Source organism: Mastomys coucha, unplaced genomic scaffold (assembly GCF_008632895.1).
Source record: "Mastomys coucha isolate ucsf_1 unplaced genomic scaffold, UCSF_Mcou_1 pScaffold18, whole genome shotgun sequence".
Taxonomy (NCBI): domain Eukaryota; kingdom Metazoa; phylum Chordata; class Mammalia; order Rodentia; family Muridae; genus Mastomys; species Mastomys coucha.
In genome coordinates, this window is record NW_022196900.1 from 25,968,315 (window position 1) to 25,988,340 (window position 20,026).

A 20,026-nucleotide genomic window follows, 5' to 3' on the forward strand; every position below is an offset into this window, starting at 1 on the left:
TCTCTCTCTCTCTCTCTCTCTCTCTCTCTCTCTCCCTCCCTGCTAGACAGGCGAAGACTGAGAAGGAAGGCACACTTGGAAGAGACTGTGCCTCTTACTCTTGTTGAATAGAGACCCCACTACTCAACAGTGACTGGTACCCAAGGGCACAGTGATAAGTTTGGAACAGATAATATAAGAATATTGTTAACAGAAATAATCTAGTAATGGTGCCTACTTTCTCATGAATGGGAGGTTAAATTAAGTTCATCATTAGAAGCTTGGAAACCAGGGTAGGTGAGAAATGAAAATCTAATACCCTCTAATGGTACTTGCTTTTAATCCCAGCACTTGGGAGGGAGAAGTAGGCAGATCCCTGTAAGATCAAGGCTAGTCTAGTCTGCACAGTGAGTTCTCGGCTAGCTGGGGGTACATAATGAGAGAATCTTTTAAATATATATCCCCCCAATTTGCCCAAATCCAAAAAAAATTAGAAATCTCTATGGCAAGAATTATCTTTATTTTTAACACTGGACTTGAAATTGCCTCTGATTAACAAGAAAACCCTTTCATATTACATATAAACACACACACATATATATATGTACATATATATACATACATAACTATACATTGCACACTATATAAAATAAAAGCATTGTACTATTCAGTTTGCAAAAATGTATGGTTATATATCACTATAAAGCTTATACTTACTATATTTTGAAAAAAAGAGACTAATCAAGTGTAAGATGCCACAGATTTGCTCTCTGGTCTTTTACTTGTCATCTAAATGTCACCTGACACGTCACTGTCCCCAGATTGTTTTTAACTGCCTTTACTAAAAATGGATCTGATTATGTCTTCTTTTGGTCAGAAAGGGAAGATGTAAATTCAGTGCCTTCTCAGGAATCCTTTCACTATCGACTTCCAAGGAGCTCAAGCTTTGAGGGAACCAGATTAAAAAATGCTTAATAGGTAGGCATGCAGTTCAGTGGCAGGGCTCTTCCTTAGCATGTATGAGGCCAAGAATCCAACTCTACGACTGCAAAAATTAAAATTAATATTCATGATGCAGTTTACATCTAGTTCAAAATGTTTCTGTTATTCAGGTAATGTCTTACTCCAACCCTTAGCTCTTCTTGGGACGTTTATCTAGCAATGAGGATATAGTGTTGGTGATGGGGGAGGCAAAACCATGTTAATCATTATCTATCTTTATCTGCTGATCTGAATGCTTCTTGTGCAGAGTCTTACTTAATATTCCCAGTAACCCAGTATAAGAATAAAAATTTTCCTCATGTGTCAGACAAGGAGAGCAGTGAAGGTGAAAGAGTCTGAGAAATTTGACCAAGAGTTCATAGAAAGTGCTGGAGGCAGCCCTCAACAACATTTCAGAATGCCTTGTCTATGAAACCTACGTGCCTTTATTGGGTTGTTCCAGACTAGAGTGTGAAGGAGGTATTAATTTTCCCTACAAAAGGTGGCAAGTAGCTCTCACTTACTAGTTGGCTATATGTGTATTTGTGTACAAGAAAAAATAAGCCCAAGACCTCACCTGAGATGTCTCAGAGGTAAATGGCTAACAGGTACATGTTTAAATGCTCACACTCACTATAGCAGGGAAGTTGCAACTTATAACTGAAATGATTGATCGCCTCACAGTCTTAAAATGGCTATTCCCAAAAAGACACACTAAAAAGATAGCAAGGTTTATGAGGAAGGGGAATTTTTTACAGTGTTTGTGGGACTGTAAATTCATTCAGTCATGGAAAATGATATGCATGCCCCTCAGACAACTAAACTAGGACTGTATGATCCAGCTACTCCATTAATACATACATATCCAAAAGAAATTAAATTAGAGACTTGGGGAGGTAGTTCAGTGGTTAAACATTTACATTTAAGCATGTGGACCTGGTCAGATCTTCAAACCACCTTAAATCCTGGGAGAACCTGGCCTATGAGAGTGGAGACAGGGAAATCCCAGTACAAACTGGCTATCAAGACAAGCCATAACAGTGAGTCTTTGGTTTGACTGAGAAACCCAGCTTGATAAACAAGATGGAAGAACAATGGAAGATGGCTCCTGACATTAGTCTCAGGCCCCGAGTACAGGTGTACACTCATGCATATCACACATGTACACTCTTGCAAAACAAACCAATGCAAACACAGGTGCAAGGCATACCAAAAATGTAAAAGGAAAAGAGGGAATCAGAAGTAGTTGGTTGAAAGGACACCCTGTTCTACATGTTCTGTATAGCATCAATCACGTATCTAAGATATAGAAACAACCTGAATATCCTTCATCAGATGAAGAGGTTGAAAAAAAAAAAAGCCCATGTGTACTGTGGAATATTAGTTAGCCTTTAAAAGGCAGCAGAGAAACCTGACATCTAAAAGATGTAGAATGAGTCTGGAGGTCATTATTTTACTGAAATATGCTTACCTCAGAAAGACAAACATACCTGATCTCCCTTATATGTGGAATATTGTAAAGTTGAATCCTTGAATGTAGAGAGAATGGTGTTTAGAGGAGGAGTGTGGATCTAGGTGGATGTGAGAAATGAAGATGTTGGTTAGAGGGTACAGTTCCAATGAGATTGCTGTGCTCTGTTGCCCACAGCAGACATTATAATGGACTATACTGCTTTGGATGTTTTGAAATGGCTGAAACAGCAGATTATCAATGTTTCCATCATACAAACAAAGAGAATGATAGTTTGGTACAAAAGGTGATAGGTTTCTTCATCACCCTTCCTTAATTATTATGTGTGTAAATGTTATTTTATACTTCAAAAGTATTAAAATTAAGATCTCTGTGTTAAAAGTTTCAAAAATTAAAACACATTATACAGTGATACAGCATCATACTGGGTTTCTAAATGTCTACAGACTATCAGTCCCTGAATGTAGAACCTTCCTTTTGCATCCAGAAGAGAGTTTGCTCTGACAGGAGGGAAGTGACTGCCTTGGCTCCCTGTAGGAACTCCCTCTTTCTGGCCCCAACTGCCCTTGCCAAGTTTGGAGCTGGGTTTGGGAATGCTCATGTGACACTTTGGTGCAAGCTTTGCAGCAGCCTGTAGATTTATTTATTTTCTCTGTAGTGATGAGAAGTTTCAGACTTTTGGTCAAGCTTTGGCCTTGACTCTACTTAAAAATGGAAGTTTTGTAAATAAAGTTTCCTGTGTATGTATTCAATTTATATTTCATAAAGCAGTTATTGTCCATTAAATAAAATCCATCTGATTGTTGGAAACCTATTAGAGGGTTAATTGTTGTGTAATGAGATGTGTGTCTATTACATAGTACTCTCCACTTTAATCAGTATGTTTTTAATAACCTATAGTCAGTTTGTACTTGAGGCATATACAATAGCTATTCTGTTCAGGGTAATATTAACTAATGGAGTTATCACATGGTAAATTCAAACTGACATTTTTGAAACATGTAATTAAGGTTAGCTGCTATGCAGACCACAAGCTAAAGGAAGTTCGTTCATAACTATTAATAAATTGCTGTAAAGGAATGGTCTTATATCCTTTGTGCATCTTGCTCCCATAAGCAGGGAGTTCATAGCACTGCAAATTGATTTAGTATGAGGCATATAAGCTTTGATGTCGGGTCACACACACACACTCTGCCACCACCTCCCTTAGCTTCATTGCTCCCAGTAGATGAGACTTTAGGCAAGACATCTGACTTTTCTGATTCTATGAGTCCTCCTCCATAAAAAGGTGCTAACTTGCCCACATTGTGTAATACGGGGAAGTCAACAAATGACATCTGTGATATACCAAGCACACGTATTCTACTCTCAAGGAATGTTAGCTTCTACCTTGTGTGAGGTTTTCCAGAACTGTTTGGTTACTTGAAAATCCCCTTCCCTTGCAAAACCTTGGGTGTTTTTCACACCATCCATCAATGCCAGCATCTCGCCCCTGGCCATGTTCATGTCCTCCTGCTGTTCTCACATCTGTGGTGTAGGAGACTACAAGGGTTTCCCTTAAGAAAACATACTCCAATTCCCCCCACAGCCTGTGTCCTCATTCAGGGGCAACTGAATAAATAATTCAAGGCCACCCCTAGTCTTGCAAATGTGTTGGCTGGCTGGTTTTAGTGTCGGAACAATTGGCTATCATATACTGGAAAGCATAGTGGCCTAGGAGCTACAGGACCATGGTCTAAAGTCCTTGCACATGCGTCATTTTCTCTCCCTCTTTAGCTTCAGTTTTCTGATCTGTAAATCAAGAAGGCTTGGCCTTTCTCAGGCAGAATTTTTCCTCCATGTCTCCTAACACATATAATGAGGAACTTTTTTTTCTACAAAAGTGAGACATACTAGTAGTACCAGTCTAGTTCTAAAGGAGAGAAGCTAACTCCTTTTGATTTGGGATGGCTTCTTGAAGCACAGTTCAGAAGGACTTTAGTTGTTAATGGGAATGTTTCTTATCCACATTCACCCACCAAGATAGCATCCACTCTCCAACATAGTAACCACGTTCACCAAAATAGTGACCATGAAATACTTGAAATTATGACTTACGTAACCAAGGTTCAGAACTTTTAAATATATTTTATATTAATTATTTTAAATTTAAATAACCACTTGTGCCTGCTAGGTTTCTCATTCAATAGCATATATCTAAAGTTTTGAGCTTTGACTCAGATAAACTGTATAAGAAAAATGAACTCCCCCAGCATTCTCCAGGTATATGATTGTGTGTGTGTGTGTGTGTGTGTGTGTGTGTGTGTGTGTGTGTGTGCAGGTGTCCATGAAGATCAAATAAGTACCAGAGTGAGTCATGGACACAAGCATCCTCTGGATATAGAGAACACCACTCATCACATTTGCTGCCAGCTACATGGTGAGTCACTTGTCACGGTACTTCTTGATGACCAGACCCTTGTTATGAGATCAGTGAAGTTCAAGGTATGCCTAAGGGAAATGGAGAAAGTCAGTAGCTGTGTAGGTCAGCCCAGTTCTTGAATCTATCCCAGGGCATCCATGATGTCACCATTTTATTATCAGCCCTGTGACTCAGAGCTGCTGTGCATGGAAGCTGACATTGTAAGGGACCTCTGTCCTCATTAAGATGCTGAAAAAAATCCCCCAACTCTCTCCCTTCTCCTCTATTTTCCTCATTCCCTTTACTGTAAGTATATTGATACAAATAAGATAGTCCTCTTCTAAAATCAATTCACAAATTACTGATGAATTTTTTTGTTATTGAAGCCTATATTGATAGAACCAAGATAAAAGTATAGGTTAAATTTGAAGAAGACTATTCTATATAATTTTATAGTAAATGGTTTATTTAAAATTTTATAATTATAGGTATTATAGAATAACTGCCCACTATTTTATTTAGATTAACCATGAAATATTTAATGTCTTATTATTCTACCAAGTGTCAATGTGCTTGCTTGATGTGTGTTTTCACATTTCATCCACTGGGTTGAGAGGGCATACACTATGATGTTTAAAGGTTTAGGTTAATTTAACCATGACTATTACATATGTGTACATATTTGTTCGCCAACTCCTTTACTCATCCATCCATTCAAGCTGCACATACTAGAAAAAACTTGAGTTGTATATTGAACCCTAAGACAGAAAAAAAAACTTAGATTATGGATTTGTTCTCAGGTACCTCATAATTTATGAAAAGAACACATTTATATGTAAACATATTAATCCACAAAAATATAATTAAAGTGAACCTAACAGAATGAGAAACATCATCCAGGCAAAAGCAGGGAATGTGGCATAATGTGACCAATGTTGTAGAGAGAGACAAGGCTAGGATAATGAGGAGAGTTAGGGTCATTGGAGGTTACAAGCACTCAAAAACTTTAAGCAGGAACATGGCCTATTAAGAATAGGGTTTTTAAAGAGTACACATGGTGGGACTCATGGCACCAGCTGTATGTGTAGCAGAGGATGACCTAGTCAGTCATCAATGGGAGGACAGGCCCGTGATCCTGTGAAGGTTCTATGCCCCAGTTTAGGGGAATGCCAGGGCCAGGAAGCAGGAGAGGGTGGGTTGGTGAGCAGGGGAAGGGAGGAGGGAATAAGGTTTTTTTTTTCCCCTAGAGGAGAATCCAAGAAAGGAGATATCATTTGAAATGTAAATAAAACAAATAACTAATTTTAAAAAAATAGAGTTTTTAATGATTCCCTGACTCTGCCTGGAAATGTCAGCACATTATAATGCTCACATATATACTTCTTTAGACTATTGTCCTAAAACCACAACATTTCCTTGTTAGGGGAAATCCTACAATTTGAATTCGAGATGTGTCATTCTCTCCTTTTAGGTCCCCAAATCAAACAGATTCCTCTAGGAATCATTGAAGAAGAATCACTGGGGCTGTTGTATTTTGAGAAACACTTGGTTGGTTGAGACCTTACTTAACATTATCTAGAAATTCCATTGCCAAGAGTCTCAGCAGATGCCACTCAGATCTGCAGATGTTTTGGTCCATGGGAATAAAGAAGATTCATTCCTCTGTATTCTTCACAACTGCCTCCTACAGATGCCAAATTTGGAGAACACAGTAGGAGCCCAGACACAGTTGTAGCCAGAGAGAGATTGAATCCAGATATACCAGACAGTTGGGGAAGTCACCATAATATTCCATTTTTGGGACTGGTCCCATTGAAAGATTGGCTCACCCCCTGGAAAGCTGTTAAAGTGAGTTAGATGGCATAGTAAAGAAACTGCTTTTGACTATTAAATTGCAAGTGAGTCACCCATCTCCAGAATGTCAGGGCTGGAAGATTTCTTAGGCATCATCTCATTCAGCCCACTCATTTTCTGGTGAAGGAACCACACCTTCTTCATGTTTAGTCACTATGATGTAGACTGAGCCCTTGAACATAGTAGGTACCTGGAAAATATTTTTAGAGGACTCATTCCTGAAGACAGAATGAGGCAAAGTATGCTCACAAAAGATTTCCAGTGAAGCTTTTTATGTCAGGTGCAATTAAAATTACTGTAGGTAGTGGGGTTTTTTGGTCAGTTGGTTCTGGGCTACTTGACATCAAAGGAGTGTATGCAGCATCAGGATAGCAGCCAATAAGAGATTTCCCTTATAGTAATTTTCCTAGTCATGGAATATGCATGGAGTCAAAGCAATAAAGACTGACTGTGTCCTCTGTCCTATTGCTTTTGTTCTAGTCCTATCATTTGCTCACTCAATTATCCTAAGTCAGTGTATTTCCACTCTTTCCTTGGCCTCCTAGAGAATTGGGATCAGCATGTGACCTTTGCCTAGAAGGGAGAATCCTGGTGCAATATGCTTTCAATGCCTCCTCCCCCATGCCATGTGGACCATCAGGACACTGGAGTCCTCGGGAAGCAGAAGGTAAGATAGATGCTTATTGACACGTGTGGTATACCTAAAACAACTTTAATGTATATGGACTGTTATTCTTTTTAACAGTCTTTAACACTACTATTCAAGCACCTATTAATTTAACAAGTATATTTTTGCATATTACTATTTTTGGTATGTTTTCTCCTGTTACATCTGATAAAATGAAGTCATCAAAATATTAAATAAGGGTCAAAGGTACATGCTATACGAACATGTTCATATAACTTAGACTCTCCAGCCCCTGTGGGTACAGCCAGGTCACATTGGAGTTAACACTTTGTTGGGAGTCTACAAAGCATCAATCATCTTTAATTCTTCTTCAGTTATGACAAAGGTCACATGGGTCATTCTTGTATATATTACAACTCTTTAATTTTCTCATGTATCCTTTTTGTGACTTGCCACTATTCTAATCTTCACCCATTTTCAGATCCTGATACATACAGATGACATTGTTAGGAGTCTCAGGAGTCCAAAGACTGAATTTCCTCATAATATCATCATTTCATATAGAAAACATCTCCTGAGTCCTACAGAAACGGAGGCAACAACTTCTGCCAAATTCTGACTCTTACACATTATCATTTAGTCCTAAAGCCAGACTGGCAGAGAACCATGACTTCCTTTACATATTACACTTCCCTTTTCCTGCCTTGGAACATTTGTATATTGATCCTGTCCCAATGTAGTCCCATAAAGGTCCACGACAGGTCAAATAGTGTTATGTATAGGCATTGGATAAGACAACATGACATCAGGCTATCAAAGCAAGTATAGCCTACCCCTTTGCAGAGCATCACTGAGAACTCTTTCTCTGTCCTCTATATTTTTAGAAAGATGGTTGAAAAGGAAAAGCCAAAGATAGACTAAAGCAAAGGAAAAGGATCAGAAAGGAAAGTGAAGTTGAAAAAATGATAGTCCTGTACTTTATTTTCTAAAGTAGCTTAAAATAAAGATGAGATTTGGATGATAGAACTCTAAATAATCTCTCTGCAATATAGAGTAAGAAGGATGTCTGGGAGAAGCCCTTCATTCAGTCTCATAGACTCCCAGGCTGTCAGACTTGGAAGGTACCCCTGAGGTCATCATGTTCCAGTCCTCCTTGAAGGAAACTCCCCAATGATCTTCTTCACTATGGCATGACCCACTCCTTTCAAAAGCTATTTCTGAATCTTACAGACACAATTTCCCTATCCAGATAGAACCCAGTATGCTTCTCTGACAGCTGAGAATGTTTTGCACACTGGCATAGAGTATACTTGTCTCCCTCTCTACATGCCATGGGGAGAATGTGTGGCCACAGTCTTAGGTACCTAGGCAAGAATAGGCTGGCTATTCACCAGGAGTGAGGAAAGCAGATGGGCAGTGACCAAGCTGATTATGCTTAGATTTAGAGCGCTAAAGACCTAGCAGAAAAGAGGCTCCATCCAGGACTTCAGGATTAGACTTTTCACTAAATGTCACAAAATACTTTTGAGCACTAAAAGGATTTTAATATTTAAAGAGGGGAAGTTTCCAAAGTTGTGGTCCAGAGTATCCTCAAAGTCAAAATTGTTCTTAAGGTTATTGTGGCATCATTTACTGTTTCTTTTCCATTTTCTCCTGAAAACATAAAAGGGGCTTTCCAGGGCTTCAGAGCATGAAAAGTTGTTAGTCTTCTCACAGATAATGGAATGCACACTATACATACTATAGCTTTACAGTGCTCCCATTTATAGACATACTACTGTATGAGTAAATAGAATCCACCCACAGAAAAAGCTCCTGATAAGACAATGCATTTATATGGATTCAGAGCATGAGCAGCATGGTGAGGGAGACAGGTACTGAACAGGTGAGGCATATAGTGCCCACATAAGGTTGGGTGGATTACCATCTAATGCAAGGAGAAGATATCATGTGCTTAGGTCAGAGATCATCCTGTCATAAATTGTAGGTTGAAACTTTATAAATGGTGACATAAAATTTTACAAAAGCAAGAGATTTTGGAACTTGCAACCCACAAAACTTAACTCAAAACCACGCAATGACTCTGAATCACCTCAGGCAACACAATCCCATGATGCATTGGACAACTCACTGAACACAGCTTTACTTTACTCATGCCCTTGCACCATTAATGCTAATGGATGTGTCTTTAAAACACTTTACATTCAAGACTATTGGATGTTATGAAGTGCAATGGTTTTCTTCTTCACTCAAAGTGATTTTGCTTATGTTTAAAACTAGTTATATAATTATACAAAGCAAATACTTTATTATTCCCCTATTATTATGTCTCAGGTTGCATCAAGTTGATAATCAGAGTTATATTTTGTTATAATATTTATTTTTATGATGTTGGCATTGCTGATTTAAATTTCATTTTTAAAAAAATTAACTGGATCTTGGTTATGACTTAAAACAGAATTTCCAGCAGTTTTTTGGAATGACCCTAAACATATTTCTACCATTTCTACATAATATTTTGTACAAAGCAGTATTCTCGGCAGTGTAGATTTTAAAATCAAAATATCAATCAACTCTGCAAAACCATTGAAGATTCTCTATATCTTGTAATTGTAAACATTCATGCAAGATTTACTTCTCTATGTACAATCAGACAGGCATATTCATATCATCAGTATGCAATTGTGTTTTTGCCTTTAATAAGAAACTACATTATATATAGAGAGAAAATTTCTTTTAAAGTAAATTATTTTAGGACTTACTGTCAAGAGATGTTTATATGCCCACTTAGAGTATGTGAACTGGTAAGATGTGCAGGATCTAAAGACTGCTCTAGCTGCTCTGTAGTGAATAACTTAAAGAATGAAAGTCCTGGAGGGATGGGAGCAGCTTTTACTTGTTGCTAGAATTCAGGTGATCAAGGATGGTGTCCGGGGTGATACCAGCATAATGGCTGAGGCGGTGATAAGGGATGAAAATATGAGTTGTGAGATATATGGGAGGTAGAATCAGTAAGGATTCCCCTTGACTAAAGTCATCTTGGTCACTCTGCTGCTTGTTTGAGCAACATAATTTCCAGATGTCACTATAAACTTTCTTTCTTTTTCTCTCTCTTTTTTTTTAGATATTTTCTTTATTTACATGTCAAATGATATCTCCTTTCCCAGTTTCCCCTCTGGAAAAAAAAAAGAAAGAAAAGGAAAGGAAACAAAAAAACTATTCCCTCTCCCTCCCCCTGCTGACCAACCCACCCTCTCCCACTTCTTAGCCCTGGCATTCCCCTACACTGGAGCATAGAACCTTCACAGGACCAAGGGCCTCTTCTCCCTACACTTTCATTCAAACCAAATGTGTCAGTCATTGAAGTCTATTCCTGGGTTGCTCTGACTCTCTTAAAGACTAGTGTGCAGTTGATAGTCTAATACAAGTGTGGAGGGCCCTGAATGTCTGAGTTGATTCCAATTGCTAAGGACTACCTGCAACCTCCTGTATACTTGTAGTATATTCCTTCCAGGACGAGGCACCACCTCATTTTTAGGGCATCCTATTACACGTGCTGTGATTCATTTGGCTCAGACTCCTTTACTATTCTTGAAGAAATAAACTTTTCCATGAGCCAAACTCTAAAATTTATTTCACAACTCATTTCCAACCTATTTATCTTTGTGTGTTTAAATTTTGGGACTTCCTAAACTAACAGAAAACTCCCAAATTCATGAGCAATGTAAGACATATCTGTAAGGTTGAGAAAAATGTACAGGGCAGAATTAAAAGTGGTGTTTCTCATCCTGTCACTGTCAACTACTCTGTGGCCTTTGAAGTTCTTAAAGTTCTCCTAAGATGGTATCTTACCCACAGAATGAACAACCAAACTATAATGCCCTTTCTTAACTCCATATTAGTATGACCTAATATTTTCATTTTAAATACATATTGGCTATCCACTGTACTCAATTAACTTTACTTCACAGTGGGGGAAAAACAAGCAAAAAAAGAAAGAAAGAAAGAAAGAAAGAAAGAAAGAAACACTTCTGTACACAGAAAACTGTTACATTCTTATGTTTAGAGCAAAATCTACATTTCACAGGAACGTATTTTTAAAAGTATTTACTATGCTCCATTTATAAACCAGGAACTAAATGGCTGAATCTGATTGATTGAAATCCCACTTAACATAACTTATACAAGTGTTGAGCTTTGCATGAGATTGGCACATGACACCACCTGTTTTCATTCTGTCCTGTCTATATGAATGTTCTATTGTTCTCCCTAGAATATTTCAAGTGTACTGAAACTTCTTTCTTAAAAAAAAATCTTGTTCATATCAACAGCTGCAGTGTACATATATTTAGATATACATTGGATCTCTATATAGATTGTCATAAATATAAATTTGGGTCAGCAGAAGTGTGTATGAATATATTTCTGTACATGTCTGTGACATTATTCCTGGCAGACTGCTTATATAAACATGAGCTTTTTCATGTAGTCATCATATATGCAAAAGGATATGTATTAATAACAAAACAACAGGACTTTGTGTCTCTCGTTCCACTTCTTTCCCCTTTCCCTCTATCTTTTATCCTCTCTCACATCATCATCTTCTTCCCCCTTTCCTTTCACTGTTTGTTTTTTTTTTCTCAGCCCTTCTCTGGGCCTTACATCCATTTATCTAATCACTTCCCCAAATGTGTCTATTTCTGATCCTCTATAAGGACTACAACTCATGATCTCCGATGGGCTCTTTGTCAAAACCATAGATGGGTACTCTATACTAGCATAAGAATATCCTTTTTGAAATTACCAGGCTAGAAGCTCTATGATCACAAAGAGTACAACTGAAAACTTCCTCCCCAGGAACTAGCCTAATATAGGACATGTACTCAGGACTCTGAAATTATGACTTCAATATATAGATACACATATTGATGAATGGGTAGCTGCATGGGTGCATGGGTGGAAAGAGAAATAAATAGTAGTGGGATTGAGGGAAAGATGGATGGATGAGTTAATGGATAATGCATTGGTAGCTGCATGGATGGACAGACGGAAGGATGAATAGACAAAGATGGATGATTGATGGATAGATAGTATCTATTTCTCTAAAGAGTAGTTTATTTAAAAAGACAATTGTTATGTCACTCTCTGGTTTAAAATTTACCATGAGCTCTTCACCTATCGAAGGGTAAAATTCAAGTCCTTTAATGCATCATACAAAACACTTCCTGATGTAGGTTCTGTTTAACCTGCTGCCAGCCCGTACAGCTTTCTCTTTGTGAAACTGTAAGTCTTCTTAACTTGCATTCTTTCTCAACCATTGTCTAGACTTGAAATGCTTCCTCTCCCAAAGACTTTCTTTCCTAGTCCTTCATTCCTTCTCATGATGGTACTAATATATTGGTGAGCATTTATTAAAGATCACAATTCATTTATATTTTAAAAGTTTCTTACGAAGTAAGTAACAAAGTTGGTAACATAGCCGAAGCTGAGTAGTTGGGATTTTAACTCAACTACCATTGCTTCAAAGCCTGCTACACTATGTGGATGGATGAACAATATTTAGAGGTATTCTAATAACTATAAGAGGCTTGCTCAGCTATCTGAAGCTTTGTTTTCTCTTCTGTAAAATGAGTTTACTTGCTACCAAGATACAGAGAGCTGAAGCATGCAATATGCTTGGTGCCTTGCCTACATAAAAAGACTGGTAAGTATATGAAACCTGGTATTATTACTAATGGGTTTTGTGAAACTTATGGTTCTTTTTCTATTTAAAAATATGTCTGAAAGAACCAGACAAATAGAGGCCTTGCTAAAATTGCTACTCCTATGTGCCTATTTGAGCATAATGATCAGACCTACCTTATTCTTTGGAAAGCATTTGGTCCCTCTGTTGATTAACAGGAAAACAGAAAAGAATGATGAGTCAAACAGATTTGTCATCTTTGTTCTCCTGTGGCTTCCCTAAGTAATAGTCATTTTCTCCAAGGATGGGAGAAAGAACGTTTAATCCCTTCCCATTCCAGGGAAAGCTCATGGAGGGGGTAGCATGTTCACCTGGTACCAACCACTGGGCAGCAGGCTCTAAACTCTCATCTATTTTTTTTAATAAGTGTATAAATTACCATATTTTCAAGAGATAATTGTTAATTGTTAAGCAAATATTGAACAAATACCTACTATGTGTAATCTCTAGAGAACAGAACTTAGCATTGAGTAAAATAGAACTATGAAATAGGTACCGAAATATTCAGTCTTACAAGATTTAAATATGATCTTTTGAGTTAGTTACTAGCTAGAGAATGTTCTTAATATCCTGTAAACTGTTGTTTTGGATAATGGATACTGGATTCACAGGATAACCGTGTATCCTCACAATCCAAAGTTGAGAGTCAGAAATATAGTGTATTGCAGAGTAGATAGGAAGACAGCACTTACTCAAAGAATTATTGTGGGGCTGGCGAGATGGCTTAGCGGGTAAGAGCACTGACTGCTTTTCCAAAGGTCCTGAGTTCGGATCCCAGCAACCACATGGTGGCTCACAGCCACCCGTAATGAGATCTGACGCCCTCTTCTGGGGTGTCTGAAGACAGCTACTCTGGAGCGAGCGGGCCCGGAGCAAGCAGAGGTCCTGAGTTCAATTCCCAACAGCCACATGATGGCTCACTGCCTTCTGTACAGCTACAGTGTACTCATATAAAATAAATAAATAAATCTTTAAAAAAAAAAAGAATTATTGTATTCTTTCCTTCAACCAACAGTTACTTCTAGCAAGCATTTTATATTAGTAGGTGATAAATCTAATCAAGATATAGTGGAGGAAATCTTGTAGCTGTGATTAGATCGTCTTGGTCTGCTGTGTTATTTATGAAAATGTTTTTGTGTATTTCCATGCCTCCATTTGTTCTCTATTTCTCTTCAATTTGTCATCTCCACGTTGAGGCATGTTGATTCTCCCTCTATGAGAAAAGATAAGAATGTAGAGGGTGTTAACAACCTCTGCTGCTATAACAGCTCCCCACCCCCCACACACACACATATACACACAAATGTATTTTTAATTCCTATGTTATAGTGAGTCTTGTTACATTATAGTAATACCACAAAGTGTTGTAAGATTAAGGTTGTTTTTCTTCCTCTTTATTTAGAAGTATCCAATGTTCTCATTCCCTAAACAGACACTAGTATCCAGTGATACTGAAGGAGCAAATGATATGACTACTAATAAAACTTCTCTTATCTTGTCCTCACCAATGATCTCTGTCTCTTACTGGACTCCCCCAAGTTGTGATTACTTTTCTCAGCAGTCCAAAAAAAGGGTTCTCTGTATGGGTGACCTCATCGGTGAAGAATTTATAAATTACTTCAGACTGAGATCAGTAGAGAAGAAGCATCCTTTTTCTGAGGAAAAGCAGCAACATCAAAATTTTCTTTTCCCACTCCCCTGTCCTTGAGTGAAAGGGGACAGAACTCAGAGAAGCTCAGTGGTGTGGAATGATCTCATGTTGGGAAATAGAGGAGTAGAGATAAAATGGCCCCAAGTCTGACTTGTAGCTCTGTCATTTAGATTAGTATCCTCCCAGGAACTTTACATGAGACACATATCCTTTCTTTGGTCTCCTCTTTTGCTAGTTATTTTCTGGTGCTTCTGTTAAGTCTAAGCAGGTTGTACCAATGTCAATGATACTACTGGAACTCTAATTTTATGGTTCCTGCATCTAGCAGGGACTTCATGGTATAAACTTTTGTTCAATTAATTCGATGTTTTTCAATCTTAATTACATCATTTAGAAAATGAAACTATTCAAGAATAAAAAAAGCTCATGGGACACAAAGTGTGTTCAGACTAATAGCTCTTCTTTCTTTCTATATATAGCACCAAAGCCTCTCAATGGAAGCTTAAAAAGGAAAGTTTGAGCATTTTCTTTGTAGTAAGACACTTGAACTTCCCTTCAAATGTTGGGTGACTCATCTGAGATCTGTTTTGCAGGGTTAGGGATGAGCTGAGTACTCTACATATAGCAGATTCCCATGACATTTAGATCTACTCTTTTATCTCTAAGTTTTGACAGACATGTCTTTTTCTGGGTCTGTGGGAAACTATGACAATCAGAATGTAGCAAGAACTTATTTGCATCTCTTTTCTCTATAGGTCACCCAGATGTTGAACAGCCCTGTAAATCCAGTGTCCGAACCTGGAGTCCAAATTCAGCTGTCAATCCACACACAGTTCCTCCAGCCTGTCCTGAGCCACAAGGCTGCTACCTCGAGCTGGAATTCCGCTACCCCTTGGTCCCTGAGTCTCTGACCATCTGGGTAACCTTTGTCTCCAGTGACTGGGACTCTAGTGGAGCTGTCAATGACATCAAACTCTTGACTGTCAGTGGAAAGAACATCTCTTTGGGTCCTCAAAATGTTTTCTGTGATATCCCACTTACCATCAGACTCCAGAATGTGGGTGAGGAGGTATATGGCATTCAAATCTATACTCTTGATGAGCACCTGGAGATTGATGCAGCCATGCTGACCTCCACTGTAGACAGCCCACTTTGCCTACAGTGTAAACCCCTGCAGTATAAAGTGCTTCGAGACCCACCTCTGCTGGAAGATGTAGCCTCATTACTCCACCTCAGCAGAAGATTCATCGACATGTAAGTGCATTCTCCCTCTCAGGAGCTGATAAAATGGATAGGCTGTGGAAAGGTATGGGGAAAGTCAGATGGTCCTACCTAAAAGGAGAAAGTTCATCTTCATCAGACTTACTTCTGGAGATTGTATCCCAGTGCTGAGTGTAGAATTCATGTTAATAAGACAGAGTTGATATAATAGGAAGGGCCGTGGATGGGGTCAAAAGGGTCAGAGGTCAGGACAGTCTTCTGTGATATTTATTTATCTTCCAAATCTTGTTTTTTTTTTCAATAGCAAACAAGGGAGAGTAGATGGGATTAGCAATGATAAGTCCTTTATTATTAATAAGGATTACATTTCTGATAGAACAGAACTTTGCTAATGATTTACATTTATGTAAATTTGAAGCAGATTTGTGCATTCTGATTGTTTCTTCACTATACGAAAATGTTGGGTGAAGCAGCAGCTTCAGAGGGACTTAAGCACATGCCTAGGCAACCACATGAAAACATTCCTAGACACTGAATGCCTCTAGTCACAATCTTTCAGCTTGTTGTATTTCCTGAGGCAGAAATGAGTTCCTAAATTCTTTGATCATTGAAGACCTTACAGCTGTAGGGACCCGCTAATGCTTTTGTGGGAGAAGAGATATTTCACATTTACTTTTTAAGCCCTTTTCTGCCATATTCTTTACATCCTCATGATATGTGTCCTTTAAATAAGAAAAATGCCTGTGGTGAAGTCATTAGTATTATGTCTGTCTGTGTGTGTTTATCAGTTTTCTGTGGTTGTGACAAAAAAAAAAATCATTGTCACTTGGACATTTTCCTACTCACCATTGCTAGAGGCAGGATAATACGTCATGCTAGGGCACATATAGTATGGCAGAGATGCCTGATTTATGCAGTCCTGAAAAGAATGAGAGAGATTTATTTTATCATAGGGTCCATTCTTCAAAGATCGGTAAGTTTATGAATCCATGAATATATTAATCTTCTTGTGATATCAAAGCCTTTATGATCCAGTCACCTCCTAAAGCCGCCACCTCTGTACTCTGCTTCAATGAGAGCTAAAGCTCTGATACATGAACTCTTCCATGACATTTAAGAACCCAACCATAAGATCCTGTCTACCCGACAGAAGGCTATAATAAAGGCAGTGTCACTCATTCATTTCATGCACTCTACAACCACAGCCCTACAGTCATTATCAATTTGCAAAGAAGGGGAAAAGAGGCATTCAGACATGAGGTCACTTGTTTGGAGAGCGGTGAGAAGGAGATTGGAATGCAAGCCCAAGTCAGTAGGTCCAACTTATGTTCCATCAAAAGATTTGCTCTAACTTCTATTTTGGTCTTAAGAAAAAAAATGGTGGAGACTTAACTGCCTAATTTGAGTGAGAAGAGTCTGTGTAGTCAATCAACAAACCTTATATAACACTTCCTATGTGTAAGAAATGCTTGTTGGAACATTTTGAATAATGTAAAGAAGCTCAGGAGACAGATGCTTCATATTTAGCCCTAGTCCACTCACTTATTAATATTAGGTAGTTGGTCACCCTCTTTGAGTGCTCATTTCTTCTCTGTTTAATGAAAAAACTGACCTGCATGACTCCTATAAGTTTTGTTTGGCTCTCTATGGGTTCTAAGATAATATGAGACACAATCTCTACTCTGTATGCTCGAAAATATTTACTAAGTCCATCATTAAAGGAAACCAAATTCTGGAAGGAAATTTTTAATCTTTTTAAGAGACTGGACCACTTTCAAACACTTTACCAGCACTTCCTTTTAAATGCCAGCAATTAATGTGCACATATCAGGCAAAACTTTGCCCATTCATTGATAGATGAAGAACATCTGTTTAAGAACTAAGAAAGAACACTTGGTTTGTGTTTGAAAACATACTTAAAACTTAAGTACATTGCCTTTCCATGAAAATATTCCATAACCCTGTCTCATCCACTTCTCACCTGTCTAGACTGGTAAATCTGTAAATTTGTAGCCACTTAAATTTCTTTATAAAATAATTGGAAAATAAAATAATAGATGCTTTTCAACCTCAGCTTAAACATGACTTTCATTTTTTTTGCCTTGATTTATAAGCCTGTGAGAACTGACATGGGTTGATAAGTACATGGTTGAATGGTAGAAATGAAATGGAAGAAAAGGCATCCTGAATTCTATTCTCTGCTGCATCTCTAATTTACTCTGTGGCCATAAATGAGTCACTTAGTCTCTCTGGTCCTTAAATGCCTCAGTTCTGTAAGAGCAATGTTGCTCTCAAGTTGTGGTTCTTAAATTATGTTGCTCCTTTCAAACCTTAAGATCCTTTCCAATGCCTCAGTTCTCACCTCTGTCTCTCCCACCTGCCCCGTAGTTGTTGATTTAATAGTAAGGGTGAGCTCTGATCATCAGAACTTGTAACCATCTCATGATATAATATAATAAAGTTTCAGACCCACTCCTCTTAGGCAGCCTCCTGGCATGGGGCTGTAGAACTGCCATCAGCTTCACTTGGGAACCCAGAAAGGCCAGGTTCTCAGGCCCTGGTTGGCTTACTGAATCAGAAATCCCATGCGCAGGGCCTCTCTGGGTGATTCTCATGTTGGTTAAAATTTAACAGCTACTGCTCCTGGTGAGCTCTCAGGCCCAAGAATCGTCAAGTTTTCTTTCACTCTTAAAGCTACTCTTTCAATTTGTAAGTAAGAGTGGAGGGCAGTCTATGTAGCCTTCTCGACAGGGAACCTGAGATGCCCAGAATCACTCAGGCTGGCCCCTTCAATGAAAGCACTCAACCTGAGGCCTGAGCAGAGGTCATCCCCTGGCTTCTGGGACAGAAACAGTAGTTCCTGGGCCACCTCACATCCAAAAGCCTTACTGTTAGGCCCACACCATTTGGGTTTTTATTTGTTTGTTTGTTTGTTTGTTTGTTTGTTTTTTGTTTTTATCATTTGGCAGCCAAACATTTTTTATAGTCTCCTAGTATGTGACAAGTGCCTGACTGAGGTACTCATTAACCTTTTTGTTTGCCGTAAAAAAGTATTTATTTTTATTTTATGTGTATGTTTTGCCATGTGAACATATGTGTACCACAAGTGTGCCCACAGAGGCTGGATGAAAGCATTGGTTCTCTCAGAAACAGGAATTACAGAGGAATTACCACGAGGGTGCAGGAAACAAAACTCAGGTCCTCTAAAAGACCAGTGAGTGCTCTTAATCATTGAGCCATCTTCCCAGCATCATCTATTTGCCTTTCTTCAGAGTCACAAACAAACAAACAAACAAAATTTTGGAGACTAATGGTGGTTAGGACTGGGCTTTCTCAACTGCATATATTCAGAATAACTGACAAATAAAAGGAAAATCCATCACCCTGAGCCCATCTACCATTTCAACTCCTCTGTTATCTCTCAGTAATTTGAGTATCCAACCCCACACAATTATGTGTGTGAGAAATAGTAAGAGTTAGAGAAGGAGAGAGAGTTTGCTGTTTTTAAGGTTTTTTTTCTTTCATATCAAATAAATTGGCTTTTATAGAAGTTCTATACAAAGGCTGTTTGGAAGAAAAGAAGAGGGGGGGTTTCTTTTTCTTCTGACTCAACCCGTTACATGATTCCCTTTGACCTTAGTCTCCATTTTTTTTCCCAACAAAAATATTTATTCTTTCTGTTATCTGCACTAGAGATAGTTTCATAAGGTATGACATTGATGGAGAGAGCCTTCTGTGCTTACTCCATGGAAGTTTCTGGTAGATGGATTACTTTTGGCCAGGATGAGAAAGAAATGTGGAATGGTTCCATCCTCTTGGGGGGAAAAAACGAGAAAACCTACATTGTATGAGAACTAACACTTGCAGAATTAAAGGGCCAGAACCAACTTTGCGAATAACTAACTAACTCAGCACATGACACCAAGGCACATTTTGTAACCTTTTAGGCCTCAGTTTTCATCCCTCTCAGTTTTCATACCTATAAAATACAAAATGAAGGGTCAGCACATTAAGATTTTGTGTGTGAACTTATCTACCCAGAAAATGTACCTTAGGTGAAAAATGAGTTTTATGCTTTTTGAACTAAAAACATTCAA

At 38.3% G+C, this 20,026-nt stretch overlaps 1 protein-coding gene across 1 annotated transcript in view; it reads left to right on the forward strand.

The window, feature by feature from the left end:
* Pappa (pappalysin 1) overlaps positions 1–20,026 on the forward strand; it is a 228,720-nt gene that overhangs the window by 65,300 nt on the left and 143,394 nt on the right. The window contains exons 6-7 of the mRNA XM_031377655.1: positions 7,232–7,353; positions 15,464–15,962. Coding sequence (XP_031233515.1) covers positions 7,232–7,353; positions 15,464–15,962 — 621 coding nt within the window. The remainder of the gene's footprint in view (positions 1–7,231; positions 7,354–15,463; positions 15,963–20,026) is intronic.